This window comes from Pseudorca crassidens, chromosome 12 (assembly GCF_039906515.1).
Source record: "Pseudorca crassidens isolate mPseCra1 chromosome 12, mPseCra1.hap1, whole genome shotgun sequence".
Lineage (NCBI taxonomy): Eukaryota > Metazoa > Chordata > Mammalia > Artiodactyla > Delphinidae > Pseudorca > Pseudorca crassidens.
In genome coordinates, this window is record NC_090307.1 from 12,590,814 (window position 1) to 12,607,784 (window position 16,971).

A 16,971-nucleotide genomic window follows, 5' to 3' on the forward strand; every position below is an offset into this window, starting at 1 on the left:
ATTTGAATCCTTATTTCCACTCAAGTCCCAAGACCCAGCCACATCCAGCCCTTAGGTGTATCTGTCAGCTTCCATTAGTCTCCCTTGTTGCTGAAATAATCAAAAACAAGTGTGCTGTGTCCTAACACAGAAGGAAATGTTAACGAAAGAAATAAGGTTTTAAAATTTTATTTCTTTTTCTTATGGAAGGGTAAGAGTTTGGTACACGGTGGTACTGCCTTAATAGAACAAGAATAGAACTAGTAAGCGAAGAGTTTGGGGTTATGGTCCTGGAAGCCTTCAACTTAAGCATGGCTCTACTCACTTAACCATGCTGCATTTCTGACCTGGGAAGTAAATGTAATAACTACCTTACCTACTCTACCACAGTTGCAGCAAGGACTGAGTAATAAAATATGTGAGTAGTCTATTTTCAGAGAAAAAATAATGAAAGGGGAATTTCCAGGTAGGATGGAACTGGGGTTTTTAGCACAGTCATCCCTGCCCTAGTAAGAGCCATAGTTTACAGGAGCATATAGTCAGAGAGAATAAATTTAAAATAGAATTCCCTTTGCAATGCCATGTAAAAATTCATACTGGTTATTAACAGGTTCCTACCTTGTTTATTCTGAAAGGCTTTTCTGTGGTATTTTGGACCAAGAATTGATGTTCCCAAATTCTTTTAAAGTAAAGGGCATTTACCAGAACCATTCTGGTTGCAGAATCCACAGCATTATCAGGTAGGAGATTCAGGATTTTTCCTAAAAGAGCCAAAGGACAGATTTCAAATGATATAGTTACATCCTGGTAAAACGCCATACGTAAAAATGATGATTATGAAATACCGTTAAATGATAACATCTTGTGTCCACCAATGATCCAAGCCAGGAAGTTAGTATTAATAGAATATTATTAACAGATCCTATTTAAATTTCATCTGTTGTTCCAATAAAGTCCTTTTTTTCCTGGACCAGAAATCAATCCAAGAGCTCAAGTTGCATTTAGTTGTCATTTCCTTTTGATCCCCTTTAGTCTTTTTCTTTCATTCCTCATTCATTCTTTGTCTTTCATGTTCCTCATTCATTCTTTGTCTTTCATGACCTTGATACTTTTGAAAAATATTTGTAGAATGCTCAATTCTCAGTTCAAGTTTGTCTGATGCTTCCTCAAGATAATACTTAGGTTATAAATTTTTTTGAGAATATTACTTTTGTGGGCTGAATTGTGTCATCCAAAAAGATATGTTAAATCCTAACCTCCGGTCCCTGTGAATGTGATCTTATTTTGAAACAGTCTGCAGATGCAGTCAAGTTCAAATGAAGTCATAGTGGATTAGGGTGGGCTCTAATTCAATGACTGGTATTCTTATACGAGGAGAGAAATTCGGACACACACACACAGAGTGTGAAAACATGGAGACATAGGAGAGACAAAGAAGAAAGTTATGTATCAACAGAGGCAGAGATTGGAGAGATGTGTCTACAAGCCAAGGATTGCCAATAACCATCAGCAACTAGGAGACAGGCGTGGAGCGGTTTCTTCCCTGAAACTTTCCAAGGGAGCAAGGCCCTGCTAACACCTTAACTTCAGACTTGCAGCTTCCAGAACTATGAGAGAATATATTTCTATTGGTTTAAACCACACAGTTGGTGGTAATTTGTTATGGCAACCCTAGGATTTATGGCATATTTCTATCATCACAGGAAGATCCAGACAGCTCTGTAATCTAGAGCAGCAGTCCCCAGAGTTTTTGGCACCAAGGACCGGTTTTGTGGAAGACAATTTTTCCACGGACCAAGGCTGGGGGTCGGGGTGTGGGGATGGGCGGGCGGGGACGGCTCAGGCGGTGATGCGAGCGATGGGGAGCGACGGGCAGTGGCAGATGAAGCTTCGCTTACCTGCCCGCCGCTCACCTCCTGCTGTGCGTGCCGGTTCCTAACAGGCCCAGGCCCGGGGGTTGGGGACCCCTGAGAGATGGATCCTGTCATGCTCCTTGAGTGTGTCAGCCTGTGCGGGGGAAGCACGGCAAGGATCCTTTTGCAAACCGAGCTTACGCCGTGTCAGACGATGACTCTCCACTCAGCTCAGAAAGGGGCGAAAGATAGCAGATGAGTTGCTCCCCGCCTTCCTGTCTGTAGGGTCCCCACCTGTCTTCCAGAGAACAGAGTGGGCACTGGGTAGGAATTTGAGAGCTGAGATTTAGTTCAGCTCCAGCACTATTTTTTTTTTTTTTTTTTTTTTTGCGGTATGTGGGCCTCTCACTGTTGTGACCTCTCCCGTTGTGGAGCACAGGCTCCGGACGCACAGGCTCAGCGGCCATGGTTCACGGGCCCAGCCGCTCCGCGGCATGTGGGATCTTCCCGGACCGGGGCACGAACCCGCATCCCCTGCATCGGCAGGCGGACTCTCAACCACTGCGCTACCAGGGAAGCCCTCCAGCACTATTCTTGCCCCTACTTCTACTACATTGAGTTTGTGTTGTATATTACAATGTGCTTTTGTTTATAGAATCACATTTGGTCCTCATGTGAACTGGAACAGTGCAAGTAATTCCTTTTTGTAAATGCTAGCTAATCTGTAGTTCTCAAAACAGACTTACTTTTAGATGAATCCAAATCAGGAATAAGTTAAGGATAATGGTCACTCTTGCCTCACCATGGCTTCTGAGTCACTAGTCCAGTGAAAAAGGAACTGAGAATTTAGGGCTGCCAACTTCCTCAATTCACTTCAATAAACATTGCTCTGAATAGCTACCATGAGCAGGGCTGTTATCTGTTAGTGATTCAAAGCAGAAACTCAAATAAGGTAGTATTACTGCCCTTGGTGTTCTTGAGTTTAGTGGGAGAGGCAGGGACTTCAACAGTTAATTTCAATAACAACGTGGTAAGTCAAGGTAAAGGTTCCCACAGGGTTTTGGAGCAACGAAAAAGGCTCTCAGCTCAGCCTGGGAGCCAGGGGAGGACATTATGCCTGAGCGAACCCCTGAGATGTTATCCAGTGGCCATGAAGGGGCTGCGAGTGGCAGGGGAGGGGACCGTGTTTCGAACTGAAGGGACACATGAGCAAATGCATGGGGTCGTGAGGTAGCACAGGGAGTTCCAGGGACTCTGTGCCACTTAGAATTCCTGAGTATCAACTTTGAGTCAGAGAATGACAAGAGTTGAAGTGGAGAGACAGACAAGACTTCACGGTCCTGTTGGACCTTCTATGTCAGTTTAGGCAGCTTGAATTCATCCTGTAGGATGTGGGGCACCATGATGGATTTTGAGTATGTGGTCCACTTGGTCGAATTCACATTTTAGGGAGGTCATTCTGATGGCTGAATGGAGGTTGCATTTGAGGGGAGCAAGATGAGAAACAGATTACTGCATTAACACAGATAAATGATGACAAAGCCGAGAGCAGAGGAGGAAGAGATTGGAAAGGAAAGATGAACTCAGAAACACGCAGGAGGAGGCAAAGGAAAAGGGAGAATTTAGAGTATCTCTCGGACTTCTGATCTGGGCAGGTGTGTGGTAGCCACCCATCCGCCGGGATGGAGAATGAGTGCAGGGAGAGGACAAGGTGTGGATAAGCTGTTCTGAATATGACTTCAGTATGTCGAGTTTAAAGTATGTGGGACCCTCTGCAAGCATATCTGGCAGGAATATACAAATGAACTTTGAAGTCTGGGGGGAGGGGGATTACCTAAACATTCCATGTTCGTTGCTGCAAAGCAAAGGCTTAATCATTAATATTCATTAGCGATTACGCCTTTGGTATTTCTTTGTGAGATATAATGGACCATCAACAGACATATCAATTGAAAAGGAAGCGTGGAATATTGAAATGAGTTCAAACTTCAGAGCTAAACTGACTCAGATTTCAGTCCTATTTCTGAAGCTTTAAACTATCTGATCTTGGTAACAGTTTCTCTAAAGCCTCAGCTTCCTCATTTCTAAAATAAGAATCATAATAAAAAACTGCTAAATCGCCTCTGAGAATCCCTCTACTATTCCCTTTTTAGAAATAGAATGCTTAACTTTTAGGTAGCATGTGGCTACCCAGCTAAAAACTACATTTTAAAGACCTTTATTACAAACTAGGACAAGTTGGTCACCAGAGCATAAAATGGGCCATGTATCCAAATTTGGGATATGAGTGGAACTGGTGTGTGAAAGTTTCAGGGCATCCCCTTAAAAGCAAAGAGGCTTTATTTTCCCTATTTCCTGTTGACTGTAAAACTGACAAATGTAAGAATCACCTTAGACAAATATAAAAGCCATGTCTCGAGGATGGCTGAGCTAACCCACTAGTCTGGGTCTCTGGATGCCTTCATGGAACAGAATGCTTATCTACCTTGTGACTATTAGGTCAGAGATAAACTTCTATCTTATTAAGATATTGTATTTTGGGTCTCTTTGTTACAAGAGCTCAGCCCATACTCTAAGCTAATATATGACCTATTTTGGAAATTACTTAAGGTTATGTAGTACATTTACTGCCACATTTTCATTGTTCATCAGCAGCTATTTTTCTTTAGAAACCACAAGTGCAGCAGTATTCCAAAATTCCTTTTTTGCATTTTTCTGCCTTTTATCCCTGGAGTCCTCCTTGGAATTAGTGGAATCTGATCATTTTCTTGTCTACTTGGTAAAATGGTTGTCTTACCTGTTTTAGATAAGACTTATTGCAAAAGCTATAAATCAAAAATTATGGGCATGAATAAAACAAATGTTTTGAATATTTAGAATGTGTCCACAGTTCTATTTAAGAGATGCCTATACTTATACATAACACAAATTCAAAATAATAAAGCGATACTTGGAGAAAGTGCACCGCTGAGTACCTTGGAGAAGGCTTACCTTCAGTCTGGCTTTCAACCCAAGAGTTGATCTCCTTTCTGATTTGGTCAGAAGCTTCCATAAAGTTCACAGACTGTGGCTCTGAGCCAAAGTATGTTTTCATGTCTTGTAAATATTTCTGGAAGATATAGGTAAAATCTCCTTTTGTAGCATTTTTCCAGAATCAATAAACAAGTCTATTTTGATTATCCAAAAAAAAAAAAAACCCAGCTAGATGGACAATTGCAAACTGCCACCCCATTGCTCCCCTCAATCTTTCCACACTCCAGCTTTGGTTAAAAACGAAACACCGCCCTGTGTCAACTTAGCTGGGCACGGACTAGCCATGCAGAGCCGCAGGTATGGAAGGAAGGCCCGTCTCCCACAGCTCTGGAGCCTCCATATCTTCGTCTGTTTTTATTCGTCCTTGGGAAATGGGGCTGGGATGAAAAGGAGGACCATTCTAGGAATCCCAGGAGCGACTCCAGCCGAGGAGTACTGGGCTTTCTGTGGTAGAGATGGAGCCAGATTGAGAACCCTGGGTCTGGCAGCTGCCGTCTATGGACTCTAAACTCCCAAAAGCCTGGGGAGGGCTTCTGAGGGAAGCTGTGGCCTGCCATGGAAACCGATTTCCAAGACCGGTCAAAGGTTTCATCAGGTATTCTAAGGGCAAAAGCAGGCTTCTTCCTTCGGGCTGTCGATGCTGCCCTCAGTGGCCATCATCCTAAGTGGGCTATAACCAAGGTTGCTGCTTAGGGGGGCACCTGCCTTGAAACATAATTTATTCCCCAGGACAGCTGTGGCATTCCTTCAATTTATTACCTTATAGAGGAATTGTGTGCAGTTAAAAAGTGTTGAGTTAATTCAGCTTCCAGGCAGTGGTTTGGAGATGATGAAGTCTACGTTCTGTACAATTTATAATCCAGTAAAAAGAAAACGTAAACATTGTCGAGGTACCTATTCCTTGTCTTGACTCGTGGGTTCTGATCAACCTCTCTGTGCACAGCTAGGGCTTGTGGATATTTTAAAAGACATACCATTTTGTATCTCTGTGTGCTTCTTTTTACCAAGTGCCCACCCAGCTCAATCATCTCTCCTACTTACGAATCCAACCTGAGTGCATGAGACTACCAGTAATAAAAATGTCCTTAAGACTTCACTTGGCTGCTTTTTTGCCTTTAGTAATGGCAAAGCCCAAGTTCTGAGCTCCCCGGAATTCACTGGGTATGGGCAGGGATAACACTGCTTGAAATCACAAGATAGCTTGACTTTTCCTGTTGCTATCCCTCTCCCTATTCAATTTCCTTACTCCTTACCCACTGGGCACCTGGGTCCTCTGGCTTTCTTCTGAAGTGTGCCAAAGGATGTGATGGACAAACATGAAAGAAGTAAATGCTTGGCTTGGTTTGGAGTTGAGTCCTCTGAGGAGCCCTTGCATCTGAACTGAAGATGAACTCATGGTCTGCACTGTGGGTGTCTCAACCATCAGAGCAGAAGAGAAGTTAATTCAATTCCATGTTAAGTATCTTTCTTAAAGTGTCTGAAGTCAAGATGTGAAGTGACTTACCTGATCGCAAAGTCAACTTTGCTCTTGAGGACACAGTCTCCTGCCACACTCCTATGACCACACCACCCTCTGCTCCTTCAGACTCACCATATTGAGTTATTCTATATCTTTTGCTCTGTTTCCCATGAAACAAATGTTGGCCCAGGGATTATATAAACCACATTTCTACGAGTCTTCATGGGTTGTTCCTGGGATGTACCCCTTTATTCTGGGCATAAAGATCTGATCACCAGATTTGGTTTGAAATATGTTATTGGTTTCCTTTACAACTTGACACATTGGTCAGGCTAAACGATTGTTTATCAGAAATGCTGACCACATACTCCATCTACATTAAGATTGTCCCTGGGATCCCTGGAGAAAAGTACAAAGAGTTTATTGATTGATCTCATTTGACTCTTCCCCATCAGCTTGAAATAAGATGTTTGCACTTACATTGTGAAATGGATACGTTTTCTCCCCATAGATCCTGTTGGCTGTTTTAAGTATGCAAGCATTGCTGGGATTGTTGATTTCTGAGATAAGTGTCTGGAAATTAGAGCGTATTTCTTCAGCCTTGCCTACATCGAATTCCTTTAAAAGAAAGTAAATTGGTTAAATAAAAATGTTGAACAAGAACTAAGTGTATATGAACAACTTATAGTAAATGAAATAATTTAAAGTTTACGAACAAAGGCCAAAATCGATTGTATGGTAGATAAAAAAACCTTCTCTTTAGTATTATTAGTGCAGGAATGTAATAGCTGCTGGGACATCATTTTCTTCACACTTAGTTTGCAGAAGTAAGAACAATGTTGAAAGAGTTTGCAGAAGTAAGAACAATGTTGAAAGTAGAGTAGTTTTGAAGGGGAGGGAAACGAAGAGATAAGGGAAAAGAATATTACCCTTCCAAAAAGTGTAGACATTCTGCACTCTAAAAAATTTCCCAGGCTTCCCTGGTGGCGCAGTGGTTGAGAGTCCGCCTGCCGATGCAGGGGACGTGGGTTCGTGCCCCAGTCCGGGAAGATCCCACATGCCGCGGAGCGGCTGGGCCAGTGAGCCATGCCCGCTGAGCCTGTGCGTCCGGAGCCTGTGCTCCACAACGGAAGAGGCCACAACAGTGAGAGGCCCGCGTACCACAAAAAAAAAAAAAAAAAAAAAGTCCTATAATTTTAACATATATTTTAAAGAAAAGTTACCTATTAAAGGTTGCTTAATTTAGCCACTAACATGTGCCAAAGTGCTTTCTCCTTAATTATCAAATAGATATTGAAATATAAGACATACCATTTTCCTTTTCTTTTCAAAACTGTCAGGACAAGATTTGCTGTCCTGGTCTCTGCTAAACTGAAGAACCTGTAATTTCAATAAAAAGGCAATATGTGAATGCACTTTGCAGAGATGTAATCATATGAAATACACATCAGCAACTACAAGCCATTTGTTCCTATAGATACAAAACATATAATTAATGAACCAAGGGAGCGCTGATTTGACTTAAATGGTGTGTTACCTGACCTAGTAAGAGTAAGTCAAGAGCTGCTTTTAAATAAATTTTTAAGTTGAATTTAAATTGCTAGTCTCTTTATTTTAATACTTTTTATGGGACGTTGAGGATAATGTTGGGAATAACCTTAGAGGTAAAATTCTCATGTTTTCCGAGTTTCATTTTTATCTATGATTGGTTTGAAAAGAAGCCAAGGTATTCAACTGAGACCGTCACTTAGATAATTTAAGCAAATGCCATCATGGCCCCAGTTATCTGGAAAATTCAGGAATTTTAGTTACTTTTTCTACTTAAGTGCTTCAGTTTTCACTGCCTACCACCATCTGACATATGGAGATAGAGTCTTTGTCTTCACCCCAGCAATTCATGTGACAGGTCACAGGAAGGATGTGGACATTGTGTTTCCCCTGAGAAAACAAAGTGATAATTCCATCTCCTGCATGCATCCTGGACCCAGCTTACAGAAAGGAATAAAGTCTACTTCACCAAAGTTTGTGCTGACACATGGCGACAGACAGGAACCACTTGCCATAGGGAAAAAAAAGGGGAGGTGCCTAAGCAACTCATTAGTCTCAATTGCAAACTGAAGCTGTTAATATTTCAGTGACATTGAAATAAAACAAGGGTAAGCAACACCCAGCAATATATTTATATGGAGTGGAAGCAAATTGACATTTATCTAAGATTAAGTCTATCACATTCATAGTTAAACTTTTTAATAATGAGCCAATTATTAACTAGCTGTGAACCAGGATTTTTCTGTGAACCAAAATTTTGTTGTTGCTATTTTTAAACCACACAATACCTTGTAAATTATGAGCATAAGGGGGATATCCTAGACCCAAACTGACACAATATGTATTCTGCCTGTCTCATTCAGAACTGCTGGCTGTGCCCATTTCCATACTTGTCACAGAGGCCAGCTTCTTGGTGGAAATTTTGTCACTTAGCCTTTCAATCGTTGTATGATTTAGAGCTGAATTTACTCTCTTCTATTTTTATTTTTACTTAAAACACACACATATTTATATGTTTATACAAGCATAGATACAGATACACATATATATGGCTATTTGATATGTTTTGCTACGTAAGGCTACACACGTACACATACACTCGCTATGATTTGAGTATGCTTACATCAAATTGATAATTGCTTATACAATAATCCTGTTTTGCTATTTTAATGCCCTTAATGGGCTCTTTAGAGTCATCTAGACAACCAGGGACCAAACAAAGTAACAACCACACAAAGCATGAGGAACAGGATTCACTTGATTTTTCTATTTTTTTCTTCAAGAAAATGCTTCTGAGATTAGAAAGATGATGACTAATTCTATTATTTAAAGTATGAGCCATTACTTTCTTGAAATATTTTAATAATCAAAATAAAATTGTTTTTGGTGTTGAACCAAACTCGCTAACCTCTCCATGTACCATTTTGTATCTCTGTGTGCTTCTTTTTACCAAGTGCCCACCCAGCTCAATCATCTCTCCTACTTACGAATCCAACCTGAGTGCATGAGACTACCAGTAATAAAAATGTCCTTAAGACTTCAGTTGGCTGCTTTTTTGCCTTTAGTAATGGCAAAGCCCAAGTTCTGAGCTCCCCGGAATTCACTGGGTATGGGCAGGGATAACACTGCTTGAAATCACAAGATAGCTTGACTTTTCCTGTTGCTATCCCTCTCCCTATTCAATTTCCTTACTCCTTACCCACTGGGCACCTGGGTAAGGGAACATCATCTCTCCATTTGATTTTGCCAGAGAACACTGATTCTTAAACGGTATTCCTAGAAAGAGTTTTCAAATTGATTCACTTTCTCAGATTTCTTTTTATGGTCTAGAAAATTTATTTAAAGTGTGTCTTTTATTTTGGAGGACGTGGTTGTAAAACGTGGGCTATTTGGATTTCAGGAGAGAAGTGAACAAAAGACAAGAAAAGCATTTCATTTTAAGGCAACAGAGGATGGTTGACCTTTCTCACTCACCCGGGACATTTGGGCTGCCGTGGTGCCTTTGGTGCCCAAATACACCATGGCCAAGGAGGTTGAGATACCCCAGGGAGAAAAAAAGATATTTTTACCCTCGGCAGATTCAGCTAGCTTCTTGCTAAGCTCCAGAGCAAATTGGTTGACGGATTTTGCTAGAGAGTCCATTGGGAAAATCTAAGAAAAATAAAGTTAGAGAACATGTTAATAATCCTTTCCATTTATTTAACTTTTGTAAATGGATTTGTTGGCTTGCATAATTATCTTTTTTAATTACCCTTCATTGAAATGACAAAAGAATGTATTATCCAATCTGATTATATATATATCTGATTTTATATATATATATATACTATGTATATATACACTCATAAGAGCTGAATAAACTTTAGAAAAATTCCACTCCAACATGATTTTAAATATTTTAAAAATGAAGTCCAGAGAGTTTAAGAGAATTGGCTCAAATTTCAGAGTTAGTTCACATGAGAGAACAATTGGATTCTGGTCAGTTAGCGGCTCCCTGTTGAAAATGCCAGGATATAAATGGCAGAGGAATCAGCCCAGTGCCTCTTACCAACACACCACATGCCTACTGACTTTACCCAGTAAATGAGGAATAATTATACCCCTTTTCAACTTTGTACTTTTTCTCAATTATCTTTCATCCATATTTTTATACTTTTAACCTTTTTTATTCCTTCACACCCTGATGTATGATATCCTGGTTCCTTTATCCTTTATTCTCTTGAAATCCAACTCTGCTCCGGTTCTTCTTTCCCTCTGGAAGCCTTTTCTGAACTTTGGGGTTCACAGGAGCACGTCTTCCACCAAAGACCCATAAAATAGCTTTTGCTGCCTGCTTGGAGCTTATCATACTGCTAGTTCTGTTTGCATAGATTTATATCTTTTCAACTCTAGGATAATTTCCTTGAGAGCAAAATTTTCTTACTCAGCTTTGCACATCCAGTAACACCCACCTCAGGACTTTGCACAAAATGAAAACTTACAAATACTTGTTTATTTCTCTTTTAGAGTGTTTATAGTTTGGGCTCTAGCCACCATTTTTTATCTATTTAAACTTGAAATCTTTCACAGTTTAGTGGAAATGCTCATAGAGAAGTAGAGACCTCAAGACCTGCTTGCCTTTATCCTCACTCACGTGAGACCCTCTGAAACCAATCTTAACAAACAAAGGAACTCAAACTTTCTCATTTTTAAAAATATTATATTCACCTTCTAAATTTCACGTCTAATTACCCTGATATTTTCATTTAAGTCTTTTTAGACTGGGTCTCTCTCAAAGAAATAGTGAGTTCAATCTATTGTCATTTTATAGCCAAATAATTTCTCAAGCTGATTAAATGATTAAAAATAAACCAAATTCCTAAGCCTAGAAACTCCCATTGGTGCCAATGTCGTATAGAACTTGGTCCTGCACTGATATCACCTGGCCCTCAGAGAAACCTAGAATGAGAACTTTAGAAAGGTCAGAAGATCTCTCTAGTTCAATGGTTGAATGAAGGGAGAGGCATGTGTAGGCAAAGTTTTGGTTTCATCATGACTTGGATTAACAGTGATACTGTTGAAATCCCTCCTAGTCATAGGCTTACACTTAACCAAACAGCTTCCCAGCCTCTAAATCATCCCTAGTCATATAGCTTCCTATTTCAGAAGCTGATGATAATCCTAGGCTAACATTATCTTATTAAAGAAGAAAAGCAAGAACCTCTACTCTTGTAGCAATTCTACGCCCTCATAAAACGTTCGAAACTTGTGTATCAGTATTTCCCTTGACAGATCCAATGCTGTCTTGTAAATAACCTCCCTGTTTTCCTTACAGCTATATTCATGCAAATGATGCTTTGCTTACTGCCTGTATATGAAGCTTTATCTTTTAAGAACTCGTGAATTCTTTCATATGGAAAATGCTTGGCTCCGTGGCCAAAGCATAATCACTATGAAGGGAGGAGAGGAGAAACTACCATTTTAAGGCTGAGGATTTTTATCTTGCTACTTATTATTTATGGTTATTCTAAAGTTTAGTTACTTGTAACAAATCCCTGAAAACAATAACTCTAATGAAAAAGCTAATTTCTTGTGGAAAGTTAATATCCAGGTATCTTCAACTTCATTAATTCTCTCATTAATATCATTAATATATCAGGTGTAGCCCAGACCATACAAGAAAAATAATTCCTGCCTTTAAAAAAAAAGTATAGAAGCGCTAAGCCAGCCAGTGCTGGATAAAATTATCCCGGCAGTGAAAAGTGCTTTCTGAAAGGTGCAGAGTTTGGGGATGAGATTCTGCATGAAATAATTTATCCATACAAGGGCTCGACAGTGATCTTTTCAGAAAAGACTATAACTGTCTAGATCAGAAGCCAACTTTGCCCTTTTCAGAATAAATAGCTCTTTTGCAATTTTCGGAAGGTATATGGATATATCAGTTTACATACATATAAATATACACACATACGTCAAATATGTAAAATCTCTATCTGTAAAGGGGCTTCACTAAAGAAATAAGAAAATAAGAAAAGGAGAGTATCACTCGCCAATATGTCTCATCAAAGATACACATACTCTTCACAAATCAGGGTTGGAAAGAACCTTGGAATCCCTCTAATCAAATTGCTTCATTTTATCTGCTAGGAAACTGAGGCCCAGAGAGGTTAAATGTGCTGACGAACATGCACAGCTAACTAACAGCAGAGCTACCGTTGCAGTCCCATTCTCTGGACTCTAAATACAAATGCTTTTGTCATTATATCTGACTGTCTTTAAGGTTTTACGGTGAAAGGGAGGGATTGGGTGACGAAAGAGGATGAACAGGAGGAGGAAGAAAGAGAGATGATGATGAGCTGGAGGAGGGAGCGGGAAGGACTCTCTTCCCCTTTTCCATTAGAGGACATCCAAGGCCTCCTGACTTTCCGATGATACTGATGATATTGTCTACTTGGTGGAGTTGTGCATATCAGAAAATGACCCCCCAAATCCGCAGCACTTCAATATTTACCTAAAGCCACTTCTGAGGGAATTAATAGTCTGGGAGGATTTATGATGAGCATGGAGTGTAAGCTTAGGGACTTAGGTTATTCCACGAAAGAGAAGAAAGCTACTGGCCCATGGAATGGTAGCCAAGACATGAAGGTGTGCGTGGGCGGGAGGGTAGAGAGTCAAATCATTAGTTCCCTACATTAGTGACTAAGCTCAAATTCATGTTGCCAAGTCCGCTCTTCTGAAGGGTTAGAAGGGTTTTGGTTCAATACTTCTGAGAATACCCTATTTCTTTTTACCTGTGTTGACAGATGCAAAGGTAGCAAATCCAAAAATGTGACTGGAGAAAACTCCATTCATAGTTTCACAATTCACGGCAAAACTACCTTTCTGACGTCTTCGGAAGTGAATGCTCTCTCCCGCTTAGCCCGCTTTCTAGTACCAACTTTGAATCAGCTCAGGGTTCAATCTCTCAGACCTGCACAGAATTCCTGGGGGCTGGCCTTCATCTATTATTTCTGTTTTGTGGGAGTCTCGATAAATTGTTCTTTAGCTAGGTACCTCAACAAAGAAAGAAAACATAAAACATTTTAAAACAAAGAACTATTTACAATACCTTGTTTTCTTACACGGGAGCAGAATTGGCAACTGGTTCCTTTAGCAAGAGACCGTGGCTGAGTTAAGTGACCTTTAACTGTAGAAATAATTTTTAAAGCTTCTAGCACCACCCTTTCCTTAACCCCACCCTCTGATTCACTTTCACAAGCCCATACACTCTTCCTTTCAACTTCATCTTGGCCAGAAGCTCAAATAAAAAGACAGAGGGATAGACAGAGTTTTGCTTGAATTACTTAATTACCCACATTTTCCATGTCTGTCTGCATGTACAGACTGGAATTCTAACAAATTGTAACTCACACTTTCCTGGCTTATGTCCTCTCGAGTCTGCCAACTGGCAGCAATTCGTGGTTTTCCCCGGTAGATTTATTTTTTCAACAACAGAAAGTTTTAAATTAGTTTAAATTAGTGGAATAACAATGGGCAAGGAAATGGAGAATATTATTGGTGAACTGTTTACTGTTAAAGTTGCTCATAAGGTACTAGGTGAAGCATCCAGGAAATGTTTCTGTTCTTCTCATTCGGGTGTTGGTGTAGAACCCCGAGCACAACCCCAACTTGTCCCATGTCCACTGTCCCCACCCCAGAGACATGGGGTCTGGATCGACGTTTTAGACACAGTTACTGGGTGAAATGTTACTTCATCACTTTCTGCTTCTCTTCCGTTTCTCCCTGTGAAAGTTCCTCCTTATTTATTAAGAAGGGAAAACTGTCTATAACAGGATGCAGGGCATGGAGGAATGGTGAAGGGGGTGAAGAGAGAGAGACGGGAATGGAGCACAGTCCAGAAGGGACTGAGGGAAAGGAGAATTATCTTTGTTAATAGCGTATGTGTGTGTTTTTTCTTCACGCAGTTTCTGTTTTTCTCTTCATGGGGCACATGTGGTAAAGTGGCTCAGAGTTTAATAGTTGAATGTTGATGTGGAACCCAGAGCAGAATGTTGCTTTGAATTTCACTGGGGGATGCAACTTGTGGCTGCAGATTCCGTGGTGCCTGCCTGACATGTGCTGAACAGATGTTATTATCCACAGGATGCCTGCAGACTATTATTAGCTGGAAGTATCATATGGAGGCTCTAGATAGAGGGGCTGTCCATCTTGACTGCCAGTGGTCCAGAGAGTGACTCGGGCTGCATCACCGCACAGCTCTAGTTATTTATGTTACATTTAATGCATCGATATAGATTCTGGGAAACCAGCCAAGAAATTGTTTCATCTTCTCTAAAGACACAGACTTAAGTTTTATTCATGCTTTCCCACAAACCTTCTTCAGATTGCTTTCCACTTACCTCTTGTTTAAAATCTTTATATATTGATATATTGTTATGTTGATAAAATTTTGGTTTTGCTTTTTTTTTTTTTTTTTTGGCGGTACGCGGGCCTCTCACTGCTGTGGCCCCTCCCGTCGCGGAGCACAGGCTCCGGACGCGCAGGCTCAGCGGCCTTGGCTCACGGGCGCAGCCGCTCCACGGCATGTGGGATCTTCCCGGACCGGGGCACGAACCCGTGTCCCCTGCATCGGCAGGCGGACTCTCAACCACTGCACCACCAGGGAAGCCCGGTTTTGCATTATTTTGATGCCTGTTTGGAGGGGGCAGGGAAAGAGAAAGGAGTAATTGTATCCTAAGTTAACAATATAATAATCTCAGCATAATTTTGCTTGTTTGTTGTTGTTAGTTATGGCCTGCCCTATGAATATTTAGCAATATGTACAGATATTACTAATGGGGATGGGGGAGTAGGAACTATATGAATGGGCAACGGGGGTGGGAGGGAGAGTTTTTGCTCTAGTCTTTTCATGTTTGATGTTGAGATTGCATGAATTTATTAGGTATTCAAAATCTTTTAGAACCGATAGAAGAACTCTAGGTACATCAATATTATTCAAATAGGAATCCAGAAGAAGAGAGTAGATAGGGTGGGGCTGAGAGAGTTGAGTGTATAATGGTTTTCTTATGCAGTCTGGGTTGACATAACAGAGCACTGCTGACTGGGCGGCTTAAACAACAAGCATTCATTTTTCACAGTCCTGGAGGCTGCAGGTCTGTGATCGAGTTCTTGCTGAGGGCTGTCTTCCTGGTTCACAGATGGTTGCCTACTTGTCTTTACTTGGTTGAGAGCTTTTGTTTTTTCATTTCCCTGTAAGAACACTAATTACATCCCGGGGACTTACCCTCATGACTAATTCTAATACTAATTACCTCCCCAAGGCCCCACCTACAAAGACCATCACATTGGGGATTAGGTGTTCGACATATGTGTTGGGGGAACAAACATTCGGGCCATAGCAACAGCTGAGAGTTTCCCAGCAATGAACCAAGGTACAAGTTTCCAGATGGAAAACATCTCCTGATGAACAAGATAAAATTTTTAAACCGTTTAAAAATACTCTTAATGCAATGAAATATCAAGAACATCATCAAAAACAAAAATAAAATAATTAAAACTACAAGAAGCAAGAATTATCTTGACATCAACTTTCCCATCCACAACTTTGGTGCTGGGAGATGATAAAATTGTGCCCTTAAAGTGCTGAAGAATGCTTTGAACCTAGAATTCTATACTCGTGCTCTAATTCAATAATCATGGTGAAATATGAATATCTTAAGACTCACAACAATTCAGAAAGTTACTACTTTTCGCATTGCTGAGTGAATTATTAAAGTACATTTAAAATATGAATCTAAAAGTAAGTAGGAGAATGCAAGGAAGAACCCCTAATTTTCAAGAACGTCTGATTTAGAGGAAACAAACCACAATTCAAGCCTTAAAGAATTATAAGAATAATTTTCTGGGACTCTATGTTTGACCAGCTGACAGTGAGACAGTTTTATTACTGACAAAGAAAATAATCGTTATCACTAGTGTGTATTAAGTACTGTACATGCTAAGCATTCTTTTAATTGCTTGTTCTGTATGAATTCATTTTACCATCACAGCAACCTTATGAGAAAAGCATTGTTTTCCCTAGTTTACACTGAAAGAAAACTGAAGCATGAAGAAGCATCATTTCCCGGCTTGTGGTTAAATAACTCCTAAGTGTTAGAACTGGGATTTGGATGCAGTTAAGTCAATGTCCTGAGGTTACCTTTTTAGCCACCATGCTCCAGTAGGTCACCCATCCCTGGCTTTCATCGTAGGGACGGTGACACCGGCATACATTTCCAGGATCCAGCCACACTTCTGTAGCCAGTATCTGCAGCCAGCTCAGCTCCCTTAAACCTCAGGTCTTCCTACGTTCTTTTTTTTTTTTTTTTTTTCTGCGGTACACGGGCCTCTCACTGCTGGGGCCCCTCCCGCCGCGGAGCACAGGCTCCGGGCGCGCAGGCTCAGCGGCCATGGCTCACGGGCCGAGCCGCTGCGCAGCATGTGGGATCTTCCCGGACCAGGGCACGCACCCGCGTCCTCTGCATCGGCAGGCGGACCCTCAACCACTGCGCCACCAGGGAAGCCCTTCCTTTGTTCTTAGGACTTAAATTATGTTCTTCTCTGATCCGCTCAAAAGCATTC

General features: G+C 40.9%; 1 protein-coding gene across 1 annotated transcript in view; it reads right to left on the reverse strand.

The window, feature by feature from the left end:
• The window catches only part of LOC137204217 (uncharacterized), a 46,288-nt gene extending 32,675 nt beyond the window's left edge, over window positions 1–13,613 (reverse strand). The window contains exons 1-6 of the mRNA XM_067701455.1: window positions 13,460–13,613; window positions 9,847–10,023; window positions 7,636–7,704; window positions 6,805–6,942; window positions 4,824–4,941; window positions 598–740 (exon numbers count right to left, since the gene is read on the reverse strand). Coding sequence (XP_067557556.1) covers window positions 598–740; window positions 4,824–4,941; window positions 6,805–6,942; window positions 7,636–7,704; window positions 9,847–10,014 — 636 coding nt within the window. The 5' untranslated portion in view covers window positions 10,015–10,023; window positions 13,460–13,613. The remainder of the gene's footprint in view (window positions 1–597; window positions 741–4,823; window positions 4,942–6,804; window positions 6,943–7,635; window positions 7,705–9,846; window positions 10,024–13,459) is intronic.
• Between the last annotated feature and the right edge of the window lie 3,358 nt (window positions 13,614–16,971).